This window comes from Podarcis raffonei, chromosome 10 (genome assembly GCF_027172205.1).
Source record: "Podarcis raffonei isolate rPodRaf1 chromosome 10, rPodRaf1.pri, whole genome shotgun sequence".
Taxonomy (NCBI): Eukaryota; Metazoa; Chordata; class Lepidosauria; order Squamata; family Lacertidae; genus Podarcis; species Podarcis raffonei.
The window spans coordinates 72,243,176-72,265,607 of NC_070611.1; the positions used below are offsets into that span (position 1 = coordinate 72,243,176).

Below are 22,432 nucleotides of genomic sequence, written 5' to 3' on the forward strand. Positions count from 1 at the left end.
TCTGTGGTTTTACCCACAGCGCCACCCGCGTCCCACCAGGATACTAGGCCAGGATTTAATGCTCTTAGTGCATTAACACATCATATAAAATTGGAAATTTTTTGCACATTAAAATAGCAGTGGCCAGAATGCTGCAGTAAGGAAGTAACCCACAAACTGCAACTGTGTGAGACTCTCATAAGCGGCATCTAAATCCCTGAAGGTTGTATAATGCTGGCCAGAGTTTAGTGCTGCCTTCTGCCCTGTGCTTGGAAGTGTGAATCTTGAGCGCACTCTTCTGCATACCTGGTAGAACCTCCAGCAGCTAGTTTTCAGTGGTGACTGCTTTTAGTTTGCTTTTACTGATTTCAATTGTATTATAAAAAATTTTCCCACGTAAGTCCCTTTGAGACTTTTAGTAGTAATAATAATAAAAAAACCAATAAGTGAATTAGATAATAAAATACCACCCTTCATTTGAGGCTCACAGGGCAATTTACAATATGAAAACACAAAAATATATGCCATAGTACATTTTATTAGCTATTTCACTTATGGGTTGCTTTTTCACAAAAATCTCAAAGGGACCCACGTGGGAGAAAATTTTATACTACAATTCAAGTAAACAGAACATTGAAATCAGTCAGAGCAAACTAAGAGCAATCATCACTAATATGTAACAAAATATCTCCCCCCTGCCCAAGCCACAATATCATTGTGGTTTTGAATAATTGTCTTCTGGAAGGAACTAACTGTCTTCATTTTCCAGTCCAACTTCCTTTTTACAAGTACCCTCCTCTTTTTTGTGTTATTTTTAGATATTTCCCCTTTGGAGTAAATTGTGACTGTGTTCAACTTCCTTGGCAATTTCCCACTTACATATAAATCACTGTAAATTTGACTGTACGGTTGTAACTGTTTCCAATTTGTTCAAACAACTGTCGTGCCTGAAACCGGGCTCTGGATGCCATTTATGATGAAGCGTGACATCGCCTCCTTCTGGTCCCCATCTTAGCTCAGAGACTTCTAGAATTAATCATGAAACCTAGACACGGTGTTCCTCTCTGGCATGTGCAATTTGCCCTATGGCGCTTTGGCTTCTTTGACTACTGCATCCTACTAAGTGCACATTGCTTAGTTCTACCCTGTTCCCATTGGAAGATCCAACATATTTATACCTCATACCCTAGAAATGACAAACCAGCTGCTCTGCAGCTTCTGTCAGCTTTTCCGCAGAGAGCCGTTCTGCCACTTTTTTGATATTAAGTACTAGAAACCTAGTACTTTCAGTTCAAGCGACTTGCTGTATGAGTTGACTTGTACCAAATCTTGTACCAAAATCTTCCTTGCTCAACTCTCCTGTCTAACAGGCCCTGCATGTGAACAGGTGGCTATTCTGAAAAGCCTGCCCTGAAGGTCCTGAATTTCAGCTTCCTATCTAGCAAACCTAGGTTTTGCTTCCAGGAATACACCATTCTAGTTTTGTTTGCTGGTGAGCACTTTGACCACCTACTCCTCCCCAGCACTTCCTACCAGCCAATCCAGACATGACAGCTGCAGGCTCAGTGCCAGACAGATCGCTGTGTGGCCTACATGCTCACAACTAAATGCAAAAGGAATGCATTTAGTCATTAAGCACAACAGAGAAAAGTCTGCCAGCAGGGAGCTTGACTTCTTGAAAGGAGGCAAGGGAGGAAAAAGTGGGGACAGGATGCTCACAAGCCATAAAAATCCCACATGTGGCTTTTTATTTGGATATTTTAAACACAATACATTGAATACAGCAGAATGTAAAAGCCCACAAATATCTGCAACATGCCAATTTTAAGGTGGCCCAAGCAGCACATGCAGAAGAAAAGTGTGTGAGAAACCACTTCTGTCTTTAAGATCTCCTAGTTTAGAGACAATGTTTATACACCAAGGTCTGAACTTGTGAAGAGCTCTTTATTACCCTGGAAATGCTGACAAATGCAATCAAAGATGCAGACACCATTAAGTCCCATCATAATGCCTCTGAAATGCACGCTGGAGAGGCCACACCTGCAGCAATCAATTGTTTTAATTCCCATCTAATCTCCAATTTGTGCTGTCACAAAAAAACAGTCTATGCCACTTGCACTTTTTAACATAGCTAGAGGCAGAATGGACTGATAAGAGTTGTCTCTTTCCCCTTTGCCCAAGCACAGCAATTGTATACCAAAGGGAAGAGTGCCCAGCGGGAAGAGACTTCAAGGGCTATAAACCTAAAATATTTTTCCAAACACAAGGTATCAATTTATCTAGACTCATTTCGGTCTGGCTTCAGGCCTGAATATACGGGGGGAAAGCCTTGGTCACCATGGTTGAAGACTTTTATCAGGACAGAAAAGAAACACCTGTCAAATTCTTCCCAACCTCTCCGCAGCTTTCGATACCATTGACCATGTTATCCTCCTGAAGTGACTTTGAGGGTTGGGTCCCTACCAGAAAATAAAACTGGCAGAACGTTGCTTTACCCCAGGTCCTGCAGGGTTACATCCTCTCTGTTTAAACTCTTTATGGAAAGTATCACCTTGAGTTTTGAGGGGTGCCATCTATATGCTGATGACACCCTGAGCTCTCAAAACCATCTGAATGAGGAGGTCCAGGGCCAATGTCTGGAGGCAGTGATAGGCTGGAATCCTGACAGAACATAGATTCTGTGGGTCCCAGATCAATGAATGGGGTTGAGGGGAGACAGCTTGCTTTGGGATTGGATAGCACACCACATAAAAGGTGCACGTAGCTTGGACATGCTAAATCTTTGGCCCTAGAGTAATACCCTGCCCATCTGACTGAGTTGCCCCGGCCACTCTGGTTCCAAGAAGGAGTGGTCCCAAGTGTTGCGGTGCTATAAATGTATGCTGCTCTTGAGTTAACTGGCTGTGATGCAATTTTAAGACATGTTTTCATTGTATTGTTTTATGTAATTTTGTATATAAAACCACCCCAGGCTCCTGTTCAGAGAAAGGGTGGGGTATAAAAACAATAGAAACTTGCACAATTCTCAAAAGCTATGTGGTGCAAATTCGGGGGGGGGGGGGAACTACGGTAATCTTATTAACTTGTGGTGGAATAAAAACAGTGTTGCACCTTAAAAACTGAAGCTTTTGTAGCCAAGTCCCTTTTTCAGAAGCATGAAATGGCCAATTACTTCTTTATTAGGGTATTTACACACCACCTGCCAATCAAATTCAGGCCTGTTTTAAGTGGCAAGTATAAGGTAAAAATAATAAAATTTATATACTAAAAAGGTAAAGGGACCCCTGACCATTAGGTCCAGTCGTGGCCGACTCTGGGGTTGTGGCGCTCATCTCGCTTTATTGGCCGAGGGAGCCGGCGTACAGCTTCCAGGTCATGTGGCCAGCATGACCAAGCCGCTTCTGGCGAACCAGAGCAGCGCACAGAAACGCCGTTTACCTTCCCGCCAGAGCGGTACCTATTTATCTACTTGTACTTTGACATGCTTTTGAACTGCTAGGTTGGCAGGAGCAGGGACCGAGCAATGGGAGTTCAAACCGCCAACCTTCTGATCAGCAAGTCCTAGGCTCTATGGTTTAACCCACAGCGCCATCCGCGTCCCATTGATATGCTAAAAGGCAGCAAACCAAGCATCATAATACTATAACAAATTACAACACCTAAGCCTATCTTAAAAATCTGAAGCACAATCAGTCTTTGCCCGCCACCAAAAATACACCTGCCTGAGGAAGTGCCAAGCAGATTGGGGGGGGGCTCCCCATAGTAGGGGCGCCACACTGTCTCTGGTAACATCCTGCCTCACTTCAACTGGGAGGGACATCTGGTGAAGGTCCTCTGCTGGCAAGATATGGGTAGGCATGTGCTGAGACAGGTTGTTCATGAAGCCTGGTCCCAAGCCATGAAGGGTTTTAAAGGTCAGAACCATGTGACTCATATCTCATAGTCACTGTCAGTATTCTGGCAGAGACACTCTGCACTAACTGGAGTTTCTGAACCATCTTTAAGGGCAACTCCACTTACAGGGGCAATCTAATCAGGAGGTTATCAGGTTATGGTGTCCTCTTCCATTTTGCAGATCTGCTGCAAGCTTGGGTCATTGAGACAAGGCCAACTATCTCCAGATAAGGGCATGGTTGGCTTGTAATGTGTGAACACTCAGAGAACAACCCTCAAACCATCCCAAATATCTTCGCAGAAGCTTATGAAAAGCTTTGCCTATCACTCAATATCCAAAAAAACCCAAGTGCTGCACCATCAAGCACAAAACAACCCCTATGCAGCGCCACAAATCCAACTCAATGGTGTAACATTGGAAAGTGTCGATCACTTCTCCTACCTGAAACAGTAGTTTCAGAAATGCACATCATTCTACATTGTCTTCTGTTGGTAGCTTCAGAACATGAGTTGAATTTCATCACAAGGTTAGCAGAACCATCTTAAACCAGATGACCAAAATGAATTCAAAAAAATAAACTGAAGGGAGATGAGACATAGTATGTGAAGCTTATCAGGCTAGGCCACAGAAACAGAAGAGAAGAGCAGCTAAGTCAAGACCCTTCCAGTGTCCTGTTTCACCAGATAAATTATTCCTTTTGCTCATTCTAGTTTAATAAAAATTTCATGGCCCTGACAGTAATTATGGCTGCACACACAGATCAATGGTGAGCGCAACTTAACACCCAGGCTTTCTGTCTAGCAGTTGTGTGTGCAGCAATGAAACTATCAAAGAAGACAATTAAGATCCGGCAGCCACAAAAATGATGCCTAAAAGGGAACATAAAACACTATTGTCAGAAGAGATTGTTACTAGCTTGGAATTCCAACTCCGGATTTTGATTTTGATAGGCGAACAAACTGGTTGAACAGGTTTCAAGAGAGTGGCCCAAGTGCTCCCGATTCGTTAAACCTGAAAGGTTTGTTGAACATTTTTATATGGTCATTTGCTGTTGGGAGGAGAACTGAAGTTCTTAAGTTACAGGTCTTTTTCTCAAACGTATGAAAAATACAAAAACATAAGGGCTCGGGAGATGTTCTGTATAACACAGACGTCTACTAACAAAGGTTGACAATGAAAATATTCATGGGACTCAACATCAGTGACTTAGTGGTTTTTGCAGAAGTATGCCAGGGACCCTATTGTGAAAAGGAATCCTGTTACTTAGGACATTAGCCCAGATACCACGCGCAAACAAAATGTTCTAAATAGTCTACAGTAATGTGGAACAAGACATTTTCCCCCTTAAAGCAATGACAACCAGAGTCTGATGTGGCATATTATACTATTATAAATCTTTCTGCACCACATGAATACTGGTAGCACAGGTTGCTGGAGGTTCTAATTTAAGACCTTACATTTCCTTTTTGTTTGTATTTGATATCATTTTTGTTAATCTTCAGCAACTAGATCAATCCCAAGCTTTAACCATTGAAGAAATATAAAGCTAAATATCATCAATTAGCACCACAGGGGGTTGGGCTAGATGACCCTTAGGGTCTCTTCCAACTCTGCAATTCTATGATATATACTGATGTTATCCTACCCCAAATCTCAAGATTATCTCTTCCAGCAGCTTCAAAATGCTACTGATTGCTGGCAATAGATGTGGTCTCCTGTGAAATTCCACCTATAAGCTGAAAAGGCTCAGAGCAACATTTCCAAACACCATCCTCCAAGTCTGCTCAGGTAGAATCAAGACAGAAAAGAGAGGATGAAAGGGAAAGTCCAATGTTTTGTTTTAAGCGAAGTCTTGTGTTGGAGGCAAGAAATTATGGACAAGTGTTTGTTACAATACAGTATCAACATTAAAACTTATTGCTAGTCACTTTTGTGAATAAAGCTACTAAATAATGATAATAAAAACAGTAATAGTCATCAAGAAATTTAGCAAAATCACCAAGGGAGAATCCCAGTACCAACTCACAGAGAATATCTTCTGCGCCTTTTCAAAGGTAACCCAAGAACTGCCTCACAAGGAGCCAGGGTGTCAACTTGTCAACATGCAACATTTGATGAGACATCCACCTCTAAACATGTAGCAGTGGCTTCCTAATGAATGCGTTTGGAAATTGTCAATTTCTTCCAAGGGCATGTCTTACTGCGAATGAAACAGCTGCACAATGTTTATTAGATGAAGGCCTGAAATGCCACTTTCCTTTCTGTCAAGCAACGAGGTGGGAAAGGCTGCATTTTTTGCTCAGTACTAATTATTGCCAAAACTCTATTTGTGAGGAGGAGCTGCAAATCAAGAAATCTGCATTTGGCTCTATCAAATGGCTGCTTTCTTAACCTGAGACTACTGGACGATAGACGCTGCCTTGATAACCTAGCTGACATTGATCAATAATTCACAACAGGTCTATTATTATGGGTGGAATAAGCAGAGAAAGGAGCATGAAGACCTTTGAGGAAGTCAACATTGACAAGACAAATAAAACACAGACACACACAAAGACCCATCAGTCCTCTTTGGTATGACTCATCAGCGCTGTTGCTCTGACTGCACTGAGAGAACAAAAAGCCATTAGGGCTAGACTAGAGTAAGACAACAGTATAGCCCGGTGTATAAGTTTAGGGGGGTGTTCAGCAATTAGGATGCTCTAGTTTGTTACATCCATATACCACCTTCCTTCCTGCAAGAAACTTAAGAGCAGCATTTCAGCAGTACAACCACCCTGAAAGATGGTGAGCGTCATGCCTAAGTGAGGATTTGAGCATGAGTTCCCAAAGTCAGGCTTTTGTTGAATGTACACAATTGTTCTAGAAACATAGTGAGCTACCTCATATCACATCAAGTCACTGGTCTCTCATGCTCAGTATTGTCTACCTTGATTGGCAGCAGCTATCTAGGGTTTTGAGGGACACGGGTGGCACTGTGGGTTAAACCACAGAGCCTAGGACTTGCCGATCAGAAGGTTGGCGGTTCGAATCCCCGCGATGGGGTGAGCTCCCGTTGCTCAGTCCCTGCTCCTGCCAATCTAGCAGTTCGAAAGCACGTCAAAGTGCAAGTAGATAAATAGGTACCGCTCCAGCGGGAACATAAACGGCGTTTCCGTGCGCTGCTCTGGTTCACCAGAAGCGGCTTAGTCATGCTGGCCACATGACCCGGAAGCTGTACGCCAGATGAGCGCCGCAACCCCAGAGTCGGCCACGACTGGACCTAATGGTCAGGGGTACCTTTACCTTTATCTAGGGTTTCAGGCAGGAGCCTCTACCAGCCCTACCTGGTGATGTCAAGGATTGAACTTGGCACCTCATGCATGCAAGGCAAATGCTCTACCCCAGAGCTACGGTCTTCCCCCAGCATGCATTCAGAAGCTGTGGAACACTTCACCAGTAGAAATACTAACCACCAGTTAGAGCACACACACACACACCCCACCACTGCTGGGAAAAAGGGATTGATTTAATTCACATTTGTATTTTTTCTTGGTGGTTTAAATAACTGATTGAACCAGGAGTCCCATGCACACCATCGCAAATGAGACATATTGGCTTACAACTAAACAGAGGGTTTATGCAACCTAGCAGCATAATCCAAAGCCTGTGGGTCATACAGCCCACACACCATTTGCACTGCAAAAGCATAGCTGCTTAGAGACAAAAGGAACATTTCTGCACGGTTGTTAAGCAAAATCACTTATCGGGAGGTTAAGCCACAATCCTGCACACACTCGATTTGGAATTAAACCCCACTGAACATCTGAGTGAAGCTGCAGGTGACTGAACTGCACATGCCCAGAACTTTCCAGAAGCAAAAGCTGGTGGTTACTGGACAAAATAGTTTGGGCTATACCATTTGACTGGCAGAATGAATATCTGATCAGCAAATATTCGTAAGTAGGTAGCCAAACACACTGCAAATATCAGGCAACTGAACAGCATAAAACAAGAATACAAGATGAACCATCAATGCACAATATACTATGGAGTTTTCTTCATCCCGATTGCTACTAGTTCAACCCATTTATCATTAGCCAGAGTCACCAACTATCAAGGCACATTACTATTTGGTGTGGTGTTGTTTTTTTAAAAAGCACTTGGAGACCTAAAAAAGTTCTCATGGGTTTGAAGCTTTAATAATCTACAGTATTTGCCAAATACAGCTATAAGAACTCTACAGAAGAAAAGCAAAGATCCTACACCTTCCTTTTGTGTGCTTGCACTGCAGCAGAAAAACACACTGCTTATAATATACAGTGGTACCTCAGGTTACATACGCTTCAGGTTACAGACTCCGCTAACCCGGAAATAGTGCTTCAGGTTAACTTTGCTTCAGGATTGGAACAGAAATCGTGCTCCGGCAGCACGGCGGCAGCAGCAGGCCCCATTAGCTAAAGTGGTGCTTCAGGTTAAGAACAGTTTCAGGTTAAGAACAGACCTCCGGAACAAATTAAGTACTTAACCTGAGGTACCACTGTACAGTATTAGAACCTCATTCCCCATCCCCTCAAGATTCCCTCTATCCTCTTCAGGATTCATCTCAAAGTTATCCATTTATTTCTCAGACTTCAGTTCTTCTTCATACTTCATACAGTTCTTCTTCAGAGCTTGTAGGGCAGCGGCTGAAGAAGGAACAAAAAGGGTTTTCTTGTGTGAGTTTCTTGTGGCTGATTAGCTGCTCTCCCTGTGCAAAGGTCAGAGGGGGCAGGGCTTCTGTTGAGGTAGGTGATTAGCTGTGGGAGGAGCTTATCAGAGCTTGTAGGGTAGCGGCGCACGCCACTAGGCGCACGCAGTTTGATCCATCTTTAGATTTAGGGGAGCTAGTCTCAAACATTTGTTGGTTTTGGGGGGGATTTATTTGTCCTGTCTTCATGCTTTTTATGATGGATGTGATGCTGCTTGGGAAGCTCTGAAGACCAACATTACAGCTCACAAACTTGATTCAAAATCAAGAACAGCATGCCCCCCCATCAGCCCTCCCCTGAATTGCCATCACACGCTCGCACATGCACATGTATGCACACACACAATTATTACTATGATTATGGAGGATCTAGGCGTCTTGGTTGACCACAAACTTGACATGAGCCAACAGTGTGACGCGGCAGCTAAAAAAGCCAATGCAGTTCTGGGCTGCATCAATAGGAGTATAGCATCTAGATCAAGGGAAGTAATAGTGCCACTGTATTCTGCTCTGGTCAGACCTCACCTGGAGTACTGTGTCCAGTTCTGGGCACCACAGTTCAAGAAGGACACTGACAAACTGGAACGTGTCCAGAGGAGGGCAACCAAAATGGTCAAAGGCCTGGAAACGATGCCTTATGAGGAACGGCTAAGGGAGCTGGGCATGTTTAGCCTGGAGAAGAGGAGGCTAAGGGGTGATATGATAGCCATGTTCAAATATATAAAAGGATGTCACATAGAGGAGGGAGAAAGGTTGTTTTCTGCTGCTCCAGAGAAGCAGACACGGAGCAGTGGATCCAAACTACAAGAAAGAAGATTACACCTAAACATTAGGAAGAACTTCCTGACAGTAAGAGCTGTTCGACAGTGGAATTTGCTGCCAAGGAGTGTGGTGGAGTCTCCTTCTTTGGAGGTCTTTAAGCAGAGGCTTGACAACCATATGTCAGGAGTGCTCTGATGGTGTTTCCTGCTTGGCAGGGGGTTGGACTCGATGGCCCTTGTGGTCTCTTCCAACTCTATGATTCTATGATTCTATGATTCATACCAAAATCTGTACTCTAGCATCCCATAATGGCCTTCCTGAGCTCAATCAGCTACCATAGATACCCAAGTTTCACAATGTGACCCATTTGTCCAAATGAGCAGCTTATGCAAGTTATTCATTCCTCTCACCTTCCTAGTCCAGTTCTTGAAGGGCTCCTATGGCTTAGAGTACAGACTGAATTTCCTGTAGCTTCCGAGTACCAAAGCTAAAACCTACATCCTTCTCTTGAACACAGTTATCTTAAGGCAAACAAAGGGACGTGTGAAGCTCAACAGTGGATCCAACATCATGCAGAATTGCAGCTCATTCACTGCAATACAGTAGGACCACAAATTGCGCTGACGTTGCTTACACAATCATAGCTTTGCATGGGTTGCCAAAAAATCCCCAAATAAATAGAAACACCCTTGCTTACCAGTCTCTGGAAGCTCTCACGAGATCTTGCAGGGCCATTTGAGATCTCACAGGAGCCTTGTATGACAGCCATGAGCTGCTCTTGTAGAACATAGCTAAATAAAAATGGGTGGCAGAGTCCTCTAAGAACAGGTGGAGTGGGTAATAAACTGTTCATATCACAATCAATTTGCACAAAAGTGAAAGGCTGCTTCTGATTTCCTGAGCATGGTTTACGTTTTTTTAAAAAAACTGTTCAGAGCCACAGAAACTATAATTTGTTTATGGGGGGGGCAGGACTTGCCAGTTTAAGTCCTGGCAAGGTAAGCAAACACTTTCAAGTTATGCAGTGAATGGCATTGAGACCTAATTTATACTGCAGTCAGCAGAGATTAGCACCTGCTAGGGAAAGACCTCACAGTGCAGTTCCCAAGATATCTGCATACCACATGGATTACCCAACAGCCTCATTTCTGATCCGCCACATGATGAGCTATGTGCATCTGCATACTTAACATCCTAGGAAATAAACGTTTTCTGCAGCGTACAAATTGTCCGTTTCAAATGGCATATTAAATCTTAATTGAATCAGATACCTGCTTTGGTCAGTCCTACATTTCTTCTTTCCTCAAGGATGTTCCCACACTATCTCTTCCAACCAGATCACACTATCTGTTACAAGGAGATCAAGTAATAGCTTATCTAACTAAGCTGTGACTGGTAAGTTATCTTGCTGGAAGAAGGTGCTCCCCAAAGGGGTAGAAACTTCTTTACATGACACAAATGTTACTATATAAGCTCCTGGACATCGTTTAAACTTATTTTAATTGTGCCTCGTGGCAATTCTTGGGGCAACTGTAATCATGTGAGGGTTTTTTTGGTCTGACCCTATATAGGCACATTTAAGACCGCCATATGAAATCTCATGCTATGCATACGCGACCCTGGCTGCACAATTTCAACCCTATTAAATAAAAAACTCCTGTGTTGCTGAGGCAAGTGAACAACTGAGTAAACCACTGCTTCTCCATCCTGGCAGCAGGTTTCTACCTCTACTAGCCTGGGCTAGAGAACAGACTATCACAATTCCATAGAGGGAAGCGTTCTACTGTGAGTGTGCATGAAAATGGCAGCAGCAGCACTGCCAGCTCAATCTCTGCCGTTCAAGCATTAAGTATCCCTGTGCTTCCCCAACTGAAAGAGACTCATAATCTCAGTGTCATGGGTTCAAGACCCGTGTTGGACAAAAAGATTCCTGCATTGCAGGGGGTTGGGCTAGATAACCCTCATGTTCCCTTCCAATGCTACAATTTTGTGATTCTAAGTCAAACTACGGAAGTCCCACAGGTGGCAGTGACAGCCACCAACTTGGATGGCTTTAAAAGTGGATTAGACCAGGGGTCGGCAACCTAAGGCCCATGGGCCACAAGCGGCCCAAGGGGGTCGTTTAACCGGCCCCCGGTCAGCCCCCGAACTGAGCCACCCACTCGGCAAGTCCCTGCACGCTGCTCTAAACTGGCGCAGCGTGGTGCAGGGACTCGCTTCCGAGGCGCCGAAAATTGCATCTATGAAGACACCGGAAATCGCGTCTGCGCAGACACAGACTGCAGAAATCAGGGGAGCGCGTGGTCACTCATGGAGGGATCTCCACTGGAGTGAACCGACCCATGTGAGGTAAACCATGCCAACCCCTGGATTAGATAAATTCATGAAGGAGAAGGCTGTACTTTGCCTCCACAGATGAATGCGTCACAATACCAGTTTCTGGAAACCACCACAGGAAGGGAAATTGCTCTTATGCTCCAATCCTGGTTGCTGACATGTGGTTGGCCACTGTGAGAGCAAGATGCTGGCCACTGGCCTGATCCAGCAAGCTCTTCTTATAAGCTCCTGGTATAATCGTAATGGAAAGAGGCAGAAGGTGGTTCCTAAACTTAGGAACAAAGCTATTAATAATAGATTCACAACCTTTATCTCAAAAGGACAGTAAAATGAAATGCAGAACAGGAACTGGCAGCACAACTTTGCCAAAAGCAGAGTCATCCATCATTTGACTACACAGTATTTTTGGGTGGATTAATATCTAATGACTCCCCCATCTCTCTTAACTATCCATTTTACAGATGGAATGCCCAAGCTTGCTTGGAACCAAAGCTATATAATGACATTATCTTCTTCATAATCTTTCAAAATACAGTGGTACCTCTGGTTACGAACTTAATTCATTCCAGAGGTCCATTCTTAACCTGAAACCTGAGGTACCACTTTAGCTAATGGGGCCTCCCACTGCCACCAGCGCACAATTTCTGTTCTCATCCTGAGGTAAAGTTCTTAACCCGAGGTACTACTTCCGGGTTAGCGGAGTCTGTAACCCGAAGTGTTTGTAACCTGAGGTGTTTGTAACCCGAGGTACCACTGTAAGTTGTCTTCCTGGCCTCTTGGTATACAAGATTGGCATGGCTACTGTACAGACTTGTGAAGAGGCAATTGTCTCTGGGCTACCAGGCGGGATTACAAAACGAAGCCAATGAGAGCCAAAAAGAACATACATATGGGCAACTATGAGGACATTTTTAAGCTTGCTTTAGTACTGGGAAGTCCCACTCAATCCAGGAATGCCTCATCTTAACAGTGGGGGGAAGACAATGCTCATTTCGGGTTTCATTGCACATTTGGAGAAGTGAAGAGATCACAAACAATTCTGTCTTCTAAATGTTCAAGCATCAGTTGTTCCACTAAGAACTTTCATATCCAATTCATCAAGGACTATCTAGCGAGGACAGTCCACTGCCACCCTCTATCGTCAGCACGCCCGCCTGCCACTTTACCTCTCCCCAAATTCATACCTCTCTCTCTACCACTTATAGAATGGATGGCTAACGTGTGGTCCCCCAGATGTTGACAGACTACAGTTCTCATAATGAAGGTATTTTGTTTTGTGGGTACCACCGTTTCATTGAACACATCTCTTCCATTGAAGAGATTTATACTGTTCTGCTCCATTTGGAAGGGCTTTATTTTTCAATGGTTTCATCTTTTTGCCTCGCAAGACGAAAATAATCCGTTCCGCGAGTCTCTTCGTCTAGCGGTTTTTTCGTCTTGCGAAGCAACCCTATTAGCGGTTTAGCGGATTAGCACTCTTAGCGGTTTAGCGGCTTAGCGGCTATTAAAGGCTTAGCAGCTTAGCGGCTAAAAGGCTATTAGCGGCTTAGAAAAAGGGGGGGGAGTGAAAAAAAATTGCAAGACTCGCAAGACGTTTTCGTCTTGCGAAGCAAGCCCATAGGGAAAATCGTCTTACGAAGCAACTCAAAAACGGAAAACCCTTTCGTCTAGCGGGTTTTTCGTCTTGCGAGGCATTCGTCTTGCGGGGCACCACTGTATTATATTGACGCAACCCACCCTGGGACATTACAGTGAAGGGTAGGTACGAAATCTTATAAATAAACGAATCACTGGCCTTGCTGGTTGGGGCTGATGGGAGTTGGAGACCCACAACATCTGTGAGCCACCAGTTAGTCACCCATGACTTATAGCAACTTCGTGCAGCATCAGCAATGATTCATTCTTCCTCATATCTTTTGGCACAACCAACGACACCCTTTCATTTCATTGGGTACCTTCCGGACAAAAGGAAGCCTCCAGGCTTATGATCTTCCCTCTGTTACCTTTTCACATCAAATGGACCTTTTATCCTTCCTGCTATATGATCTTTCCATCTTTGTCCACAATAAACTTTGTTCCACTTCCTCCACTGCAACCAACACATCACAAAATTTCATCACTTTTACTGTTCCCCTGCTAATGTCATTTTGCAAAAGAAAGGCCTCCAGCTTGCATTGCCTGCTTGCAACTTCCGTCACTCATCAAATTTTCGATACAGGGTGAAAGCCTCGTGTGTTAGTTCATTACCCTCATTATTTTTCTCCTGCTAGTCTATTACTTTATGACAGAGAAGGCATAGGGAACACAGCCTGGGACGGAAGGAGGCAAGTGGTAATGGAAGCAGCAGGCTAGAGTGGGGGTAGTTAGTGGCAAGTGAGCAACATCTAATCCAAACTGTGTGTCATGACACGTTAATGTGTCAGCTGCAGTGTGTAGGTGTGTCGCACGTATGCTCCCCACACTTCTCCTGGGGCTGGAAAGGGTTAGTTTAACCTCCAGTTTGTAAGTAAAACTGAACTACTGTTTCATGAAATGATACAAAATTGAATTACCGTGTCGCGAAACGATGCATGTCCAAAAACTGTGCCACCAACTTGAAAAGTTTGGAAAGCTTTGATCTAATCTGTAGGTACCTGGGCTACCAGAATTTGCTCATTTGCAGACACATCATCACTGGGAGGTGCATCAACAGGTTAACTGTAGCTGACTATCCACATCTTAGGCAGGCGATGAGATACAAAGGTACTTTCGCCACTGAACAGCTTGACTCAAAACCAATACTAACCCAGATATCAGATATGCTTGCCATATATGCAAGACATATATTTTATTCATCTATATTTAGATTATGTTTAGACTGATAATAAGTGAGACATACAACAAAATGTTGCACTATGGACCGCTCCTGCTCAGGGTTCCAGCCAGCCATGTCTTCCACGAGATAACTCCATTCCATTCCTCCACATACATTGTCACTATTCTGTGGGCATATTCAATCCTCCCTGTGCTCCCAGATATAGATATAGATGATATATAGATATAGATATGCCAACCTAGCTTCTGCCAACTTAGCAGTTTGAAAGCACACCAGTGCAAGGAGATAAATAGGTACCACTGCAGCGGGAAGGTAAACGCAGTTTCCATGCGCCAGAAGCCGTTTAGTCATGCTGGCCACATAACCAAGAAAACTGTCTATGGGCAAACACCAGCTCCCTCGGCCTGAAGCGAGATGAGTGTCACACCCCATAGTCGCCCGTGACTGGACTTGACCATCTAGGGGAGCTTTACCTTACATATATGCGTATGTGTGTACACACACACAAACCACTTAGGGTTTCTTCTAAAAATTGTATGTACTTCTGCAAAGCATGGAGCTCCCAAAGGTTGCCAACACCTCCAGCTTGTGGGTGGGTGGTGTCGTTTTGGCTGCAGAAGGATCATCACTTACCTCAGAACATTGCAATTAAAGGGAGCAACATTTCAAGCAAGAGGAAATGTTATCTAACACTGTTTGAATGGAACTACCAGATTTTTAACAGAATGATTTTCATTTAGCTAATCAAAATATATCTCCGGTGCTTTAAGCTTTAGGGAAAAAAGACTTCTTTTACCATTTTATATACTGTGTCATTAGTATTCCTTTAAAAATAGATATCAAAACACATTTGCCAACAGACAGCAGAAAGTATGAGTTACCAAACCTGAAGCATTTAATACTAAGGACTGTTTAGAAGGAACACTGATTTCATATGCTAAGATCCATATGCCCATCTATAGCCAAGCATTCTTTCTCCCATACAGTGGCCAGACTGACCCCCCTAGGAATCTCAGCAAAGCAGTTCTTCATGTTCACATTACCTTCTTTAGAAACCTCAATCTTTCCTTCCAAAGGCCAGCTGGATTCTTCCTATCTTTAGGAAGGGGCCCGAAAAACTGGCTTAGATCTTAGCAGACTTGCTTTCTAATAAATAGCATTTTGGTGCTTAAGATAGCTTTACCTGCAAATGATGTGTTAGACTGGCAGTTACACAAGCCCTTTGATTGTCCAAGCTGAAGCTGGTAAAAGTGCATTTATGCTACTGTCACCTTCATAGTGCCTTGGAGAGTAGGGCCTGGATTTGAGAGCTGTGCACCCACTTCCAATCACTAGAACAAGCCCCACAATGAAACTGTGGATAAGAAAGAATGTACTGCATTCACTCCTAGTTCAGTGCATCTCACCTCCTACTACAAAGGCACAAATCTCTAGCAGCACACTGATCACTAAATTAACAGAATCTGTTATGTCTCGTTGCAGGAAGTTCAGGATGAAAGGGCACAGTTTCACCACATTAAAGAACTACGAACTGGAGAGAAGTACAGGTACAATATCCTCCTTGGATATTCACTTCGCTGCTACAGTAATGGCAAGGATTCAATTCATTTTTCCCCATCTCAAGGTTCTCTACATCTTGCACCTTTTGACCTGAAGCATGCATAATTGAAATCCCAACAGCAGCAGTCGCCTAATACCTTTTATTTGAACTAAAAGTCAGTAAATGATGAAGAATTCTGTGAAACTCAAAAGCTAGCTAGCTTTGTTGTTTTTTTACATTACTTTCTGTTGGTTTGAATAAAGGTATTATATTGCTGCTGCTGCTGCTGCTGCTGCTGCTGGTGGGAATTTTCTCTGATGAACTCACACCGCCGCCTATATTATTATTATTATTGTCTGTTGTAGAGAGTAACTGAAATTGTAGACTAAAAGACATCTAAGGAAATGTAAGGAGAGAGAAATTGTTAATGATCCCAGCAAATAGAGATCTAACACCACCTGCCTTGGAATCTCCCACTAGGAAAAAAAGAGGCAGGAGGGGAGAGGCTGTGCGACCATACTCAAATAAAGTCTGTTACTCCCTATCAGCAAATAGACAAGGAAACCGTCTCTGTACAAGAACCACCAGATATTTCAGAAACAGGCAGGTCCTGAAAAAGGAGGGCAAATAAAGTAGCCCTCAAATCTGGCAAGGAGGTTCCTGTTGAGAGAAGGAAGATTGGATCAAAAAATCCAAAGAATGTAAATGGGGAGGGAAGAGAAATAACCCTTTCTAATGGACTTTTGAGGACAGCAACAGTCTTACTCCTCCTAGAGAAGCGGGACCTTAGCTGGTACCTAAGGAAAAGGTAGCAACATACGTGTGTGCGTTTGTATAAATACACACACACAGAGAGAGAAAATGTCTTTCTAACAGCACTCAGTTCCCAAGAAAAGGGAATGGTGATTATATTCTCTAGAACCGTTCTGTCAATTGTGGCTAAGAGCTTCACGAGTTGGGAGGGCGAGAAGGTGGATCAGGGGCCCCCTTCTTTACATTGCTCCAATTATTAAAGGGAGGAATGGGGACTCTTCACAGAACGCCTTTCTCCTGCACTTAGGCTAATTCCTCAGGAATTTCTGGGTTAGGAGGCCAGGGGGTGAAGAAACTACAAAGAATGTATTTAATTTAAAGGAACTATGAGTGGAAGAACTAGTGCAGCCTTTCCTGACCTGGTGCCCTCCATTCAGGACTCTCTGTTTAGGGAAATTTTTAATGTTTGATGTATTTATTGTGTTTTTAATATTCTTCTGGGAGTGCCCAGAGTGGCTGGGGAAACCTAGCCAGATGGGCGGGGTATAAATATTTATTTATTTATTAACACACCCCGGCCAACATGGAGTCCAGCAGTCACAGGCTATCTTATATCAAGCCCACCAACTCTGTATTGTTGACACTGACATTCAAAGCTGAACCTGGGAACCTTAATAATAATAATAATAATAATAATAATAATAATAATAATAATTTTTTTTTGTTTATACCCTGCCCACCTAGCTGGGTTTGCGCAGCCTGTCTAGGTGGCTTCCAGCAAAATATAAAAAAATAATAAAATGTCCCCTGAACAGGGCTTCAGATGTTTTTTGAAAGTTGTGTGATTCTTTATCTCCCTGACATCTGATGGGAGGGCGTTTCACAGGGAGGGCGCCAACGCCAAGAAGGTCCTCCGTCTAGACTTTCTGGATGCAAAGCAGGAGCTCTGCCATCTAGCTACAAACCTTCGCAAACAGGAACATGGGAAGCTTCAAGACATTGATCCATCCAGCTTAGTATTGTCCCCCGAGGTTTCCTTCCCAGCATGAACTGGAGATGCCATGGGGGACAGAACCAAGGCCCTTCTGGATGCAAAGAAGATGCTCTGCCAGTGAGCCATAGCCCTTCCAAAGCAGAAACACAGGAAGGTGCCTTATATCGAGGCAGACACATTGCTCTGTCTACCTCAGTACTGCCTACACTGACCGGCAGCAGCTCTGGAAGGTTTCAGGACAGAACAGTATTTCCTTGCCCTATCTGGAGATGCCACTGTGGACTGAGCCTGGAGCTTCTGTAGGTGGTTTGCCACTGATAGGGAGAGAGCTGGCTGGCAGAGCAGCCTGCACTTAATGTGTTGCAAGCCACTCAGAGCAGCTGGGGCAACCGAGTCAGATGGGTGGCACATAAATAATAAACAACTATTTTACTTTTAAAAGACAACTGAAGGCAGCCCTCTTTAGGGAAGTTTTTAATGTCTGATGCTGTCCTGTTTTTAATATTCAGTTGGAAGCCACCCAGAGTGGCTGGGGAAACCCAGCCAGATGGGCGGGGTATAAATAATAAATTATTATTATTATTATTATTATTATTATTATTATTATTATTATTATTGCGCTTGCAGGGACCCAGGGGGCTGGCCTTCCCTCCTACACCTCTCAAGCCAGGAGAACAAAAGCCCTGCTGAAGGAAGGGTGAAGAAAAAGGAAGAATTGGAACTTTTGAGCACCAGAACCTAACAGGACAGGGCTGTGCCCACCCACACGCAAAAGAGGGATTTTCGTCATAGAATCAACTGCAGGGTGCGTAGGGGATCACAAGCGGCCATCTAGTCTAGCCCACCCCTTGCAATGCAGGAAATCTGTCTTGCCACGGTGAAGAGAGTGTGCTGGACTTAAGGTGAGGCCCATTGGGACTTGATCCCGCAGCCAGGCTCTTAGAATCATAGAATAATAATAATAATAATAATAATAATAAATTTTATTTATACCCTGCCCTCCCTGGCCTGAGCCAGACTCAGGGCGGCTAACACCAATAAAATCACAGTAAAAACATAATAGGGGAAACAAGGGGGGGGGGACCAATTTAAAATACAGTTTAAAATGCAGCCTCATTTTAAAGTAGCTGATAAATCAAGACCATAAGGGGAGGGAAACATAAGGGTCAGACCGAGTCGAAACCAAAGGCCAGGTGGAACAGCTCTGTCTTGCAGGCCCTGCGGAAAGGTGTCAAGTCCCGCAGGACCCTAGTCCCTTGTGAAAGAGCGTTCCACCACGTGGGGGCCAGTGCTGAAAAGGCACTGAACTGTAGAGTCGGAAGGGACCGAAAGGATCATCCAGCTGAACCCCTGCAATGCTGGAATACATACATATATACACACACACACACATACATATATATATATATATATATATATATATATACCAGTGTTTTATATATATAGCATCTATATATCTATATCTATCTATCTATCTATAGATAGATAGATATATTCCAGCATTATATATATATATATATATATTCTCTAGCATTGCAGGGGGTTCAGCTGGATGATCCTTTCGGTCCCTTCCGGCTCTACAGTTCAGTGCCTTTTCAGCACTGGCCCCGACGTGGTGGATCGCTCTGTCACAAGAGATACATATAAAGAAGACACATCTGCCAACTTCTACTTTTAACTACGGGTCTCTATGGCGACTCTGCCCATTAAAGAGAGGGCGTGCCCTGGGGAAAAAGAGGACATATGACAACCCCACCTGCGGGGACCGAACCTGCAACCTCGGCGTTATCAGCACCCCGCTCTATCCAGTTTCCTGCCTCCGGATTGCACTCACACACGCGCACCCAAACACGGGGGATAGGAGAGGGCGGGGTGCCGCCTCTCACTGGAAAGGGCCCCCAGGGGTCATCTAGCCCAACCCGCTGCAAGGGGGGTTCAGAGCGAGGTACCTTCTTGACGGTGCGAGGCGCCTCCGTGACGGTCCCGTCGGGGCTGACCAGGGCCTCGCCCAGCTGCCCGCCCGCGCCGCCGCCGCTGCTGTCGCCCCCGTCGCCGGCCAGCCGAGGCTGCTGCTGCTGCTGCTGGGCCCGAGAGGAAGCCGGCGCGGGCTCGCTGCGCTTCATGGCCGAAGCCTGAGGCGCCTTGGCGGGGGCCGGCGCGCCTCCCCCTCCGGAGCCTGGCGGGCCGGACTCGGCGGGCGGCTGAGGCGCCGGGTTGGGCGGCGCGGAGGCGGCCTGAGCGCAGGCCCCGGACCCCCCTCCGCCGCCGCCGCCTCCGGCCTTGTCCAGCGGCCCGCCGCCCAGCTCCTTCAGCTCCACGGCCGGAGGGGCCGCCACGCGCACCGACATCATCGCCGCCTCAGTGGGGCCCGAGGAGGAGGAGGAGGAAGACGACGACGACGACGACGCCGGCTCTCGCCTCACACACTGGCGGCCGGGCGGACACGCGCGCCCTCGCTCCCTCAGGCGAAGCCCCGCCCACCCTCGGCCGCCTCGCCGCGCGGGGGCTCACGGGACATGCAGTCCGCGGCGGCCGTCTGGGAGGGGGGAAGCTGCGGAGAGGAGGACTACCGCTCCCGGCAGGCGCCGCGGGCCAAGCACGGGATCCAATCGCGGGGCGGGGAAGGAGGCGCGCAGGGGACGCTGGGGGTTGGAGTTCTTAACATCTCTTTCTCTCTCCATCCCCTTTTCCTTCAATTCTCAACCTCTGGGTCCCCAGATGTTGTTGGACTACAATTCCCATCATCCCTGACCTCTGGCCTTGCTAGCTAGGGGTGATGGGAGTTGTAGTTCAGTCTGGGGGCCCACAGGTTGAGAAAGGTTATTACTTAGAACAATTCATGAACCAATAACTTATACATTGACCAGTAATAATGGGAAATGTTGTAGATATTTTTATCCACGTTTATTATGCTGTTTTTGTGATATACAAATGACATGAGAAAACTTGATATACACATTTGTATAACATTATTCTTGACCCCTGCGAGTCCAGCTCCTGGAGAAGGAACTGGCAATCCATTCCAGCATTCTGCCAAGAAAATTCCATGGACATAAAAAAGGAGAAGCTTTGAGAAGAAAGTGATAGTTTCCAAGGCATGCTCTGGTTCATGGGGTCATGGAGAGTCAAACACAACTAAGACGACTAAACAACAACAAATACCTCTAGCTATATCTCTATATCACTGCAGATGGTGACAGCAGTCACGAAATTAAAAGGCGCCTGCTTCTTGGGAGAAGGGCAATGACAGGCCTAGACAACATCTTAAAAAGCAGAGACATCACCTTGCCAACAAAGGTCCGTATAGTAAAAGCTATGGTTTTCCCATTAGTGATGTATGGAAGTGAGAGCTGGACCATAAAGAAGGCTGATCGCCGAAGAATGGATGCTTTTGAATTATGGTGCTGGAGGAGACTCTTGAGAGTCCCATGGACTGCAAGAAGATCAAACCTCTCCATTCTGAAGGAAATCAGCCCTGAGTGCTCACTGGAAGGACAGATTGTGAAGCTGAGGCTCCAAGACTTTGGCCACCTCATGAGAAGAGAAGACTCCCTGGAGAAGACCCTGATGTTGGGAAAGATGGAGGGCACAAGGAGAAGGGAGCGACAGAGGACGAGATGGTTGGATAGTGTTTTTGAGGTTACCAGCATGAGTTTGACCAAACTGCGGGAGGCAGTGGAGGACAGAGGTGCCTGGCGTTCTCTGGTCCATGGGGTCACGAAGAGTCGGACTAAACGACTAAACAACAACAATATCTCTATCAATGTCTCTCTCTCTTTCTCTCATATCCCATCCTCGTCATCATCCAATGCACTGGCTCCCAGTGGAGTACAAGGTCAGGTTTAAGGTGCTGGTTTTGACCTTTAAAGCCCTTCACGGCCTGGGACCCACGTACCTACGGGACCGCCTCTCCTGGTATTCCCCGTGGAGGACCTTAAGGGAGGAACTCTTTGGAGGACACTTTGGAGGTCCCAAGCCTCAAGGAGGTTAGATTGGTCTCAACTAGGGCCAGGGCCTTTTCAGCACTGGCCCCAACGTGGTGGAACACTTTGTCCCAAGAGACCAGGGCCCTGCGGGACTTGACATCTTTCTGCAGGGCCTGCAAGACAGAGCTGTTCCGCCTGGTCTTTGATTTGGACTCAGTCTGACCCTTATGTTTTCCTCCCTTTATGGCCTTATTTATCAGCTACTTTAAAATGAGGCTGCATTTTAAACTGCATTTTAACTTGTACAGTGGTACCTCGGGTTACATACGCTTCAGGTTACATACGCTTCAGGTTACAGACTCCGCTAACCCAGATATATTACCTCAGGTTAAGAACTTTGCTTCAGGATGAAAACAGAAATCATACGGTCGCGGCACGGCGGCAGGGGGAAGCCCCATTAGCTAAAGTGGTACTTCAGGTTAAGAACAGTTTCAGGTTAAGAACGGACCTCCGGAACGAATTAAGTACTTAACCTGAGGTACCATTGTATTTTAAATTGGTTCCCCCCCTCTTTTTTCCCTATTATGTTTTTACTGTGATTTTATTGGTGTTAGCTAACCTGAGCCACCACCACAACCCACAGCATCAATAATAATTCAACTGCACCAGAGATTCTGGAAAGCGAGGGGAAATCTGTGGATT

At 45.2% G+C, this 22,432-nt stretch overlaps 1 protein-coding gene across 1 annotated transcript in view; it reads right to left on the minus strand.

Moving 5' to 3' along the window:
* AHCYL2 (adenosylhomocysteinase like 2) overlaps positions 1 to 20,284 on the minus strand; it is a 94,463-nt gene extending 74,179 nt beyond the window's left edge. The window contains exon 1 of the mRNA XM_053404703.1: positions 19,754 to 20,284. Within this exon, the coding sequence (XP_053260678.1) occupies positions 19,754 to 20,155 (402 nt within the window). The 5' untranslated portion in view covers positions 20,156 to 20,284. The remainder of the gene's footprint in view (positions 1 to 19,753) is intronic.
* Positions 20,285 to 22,432: the final 2,148 nt, after the last annotated feature.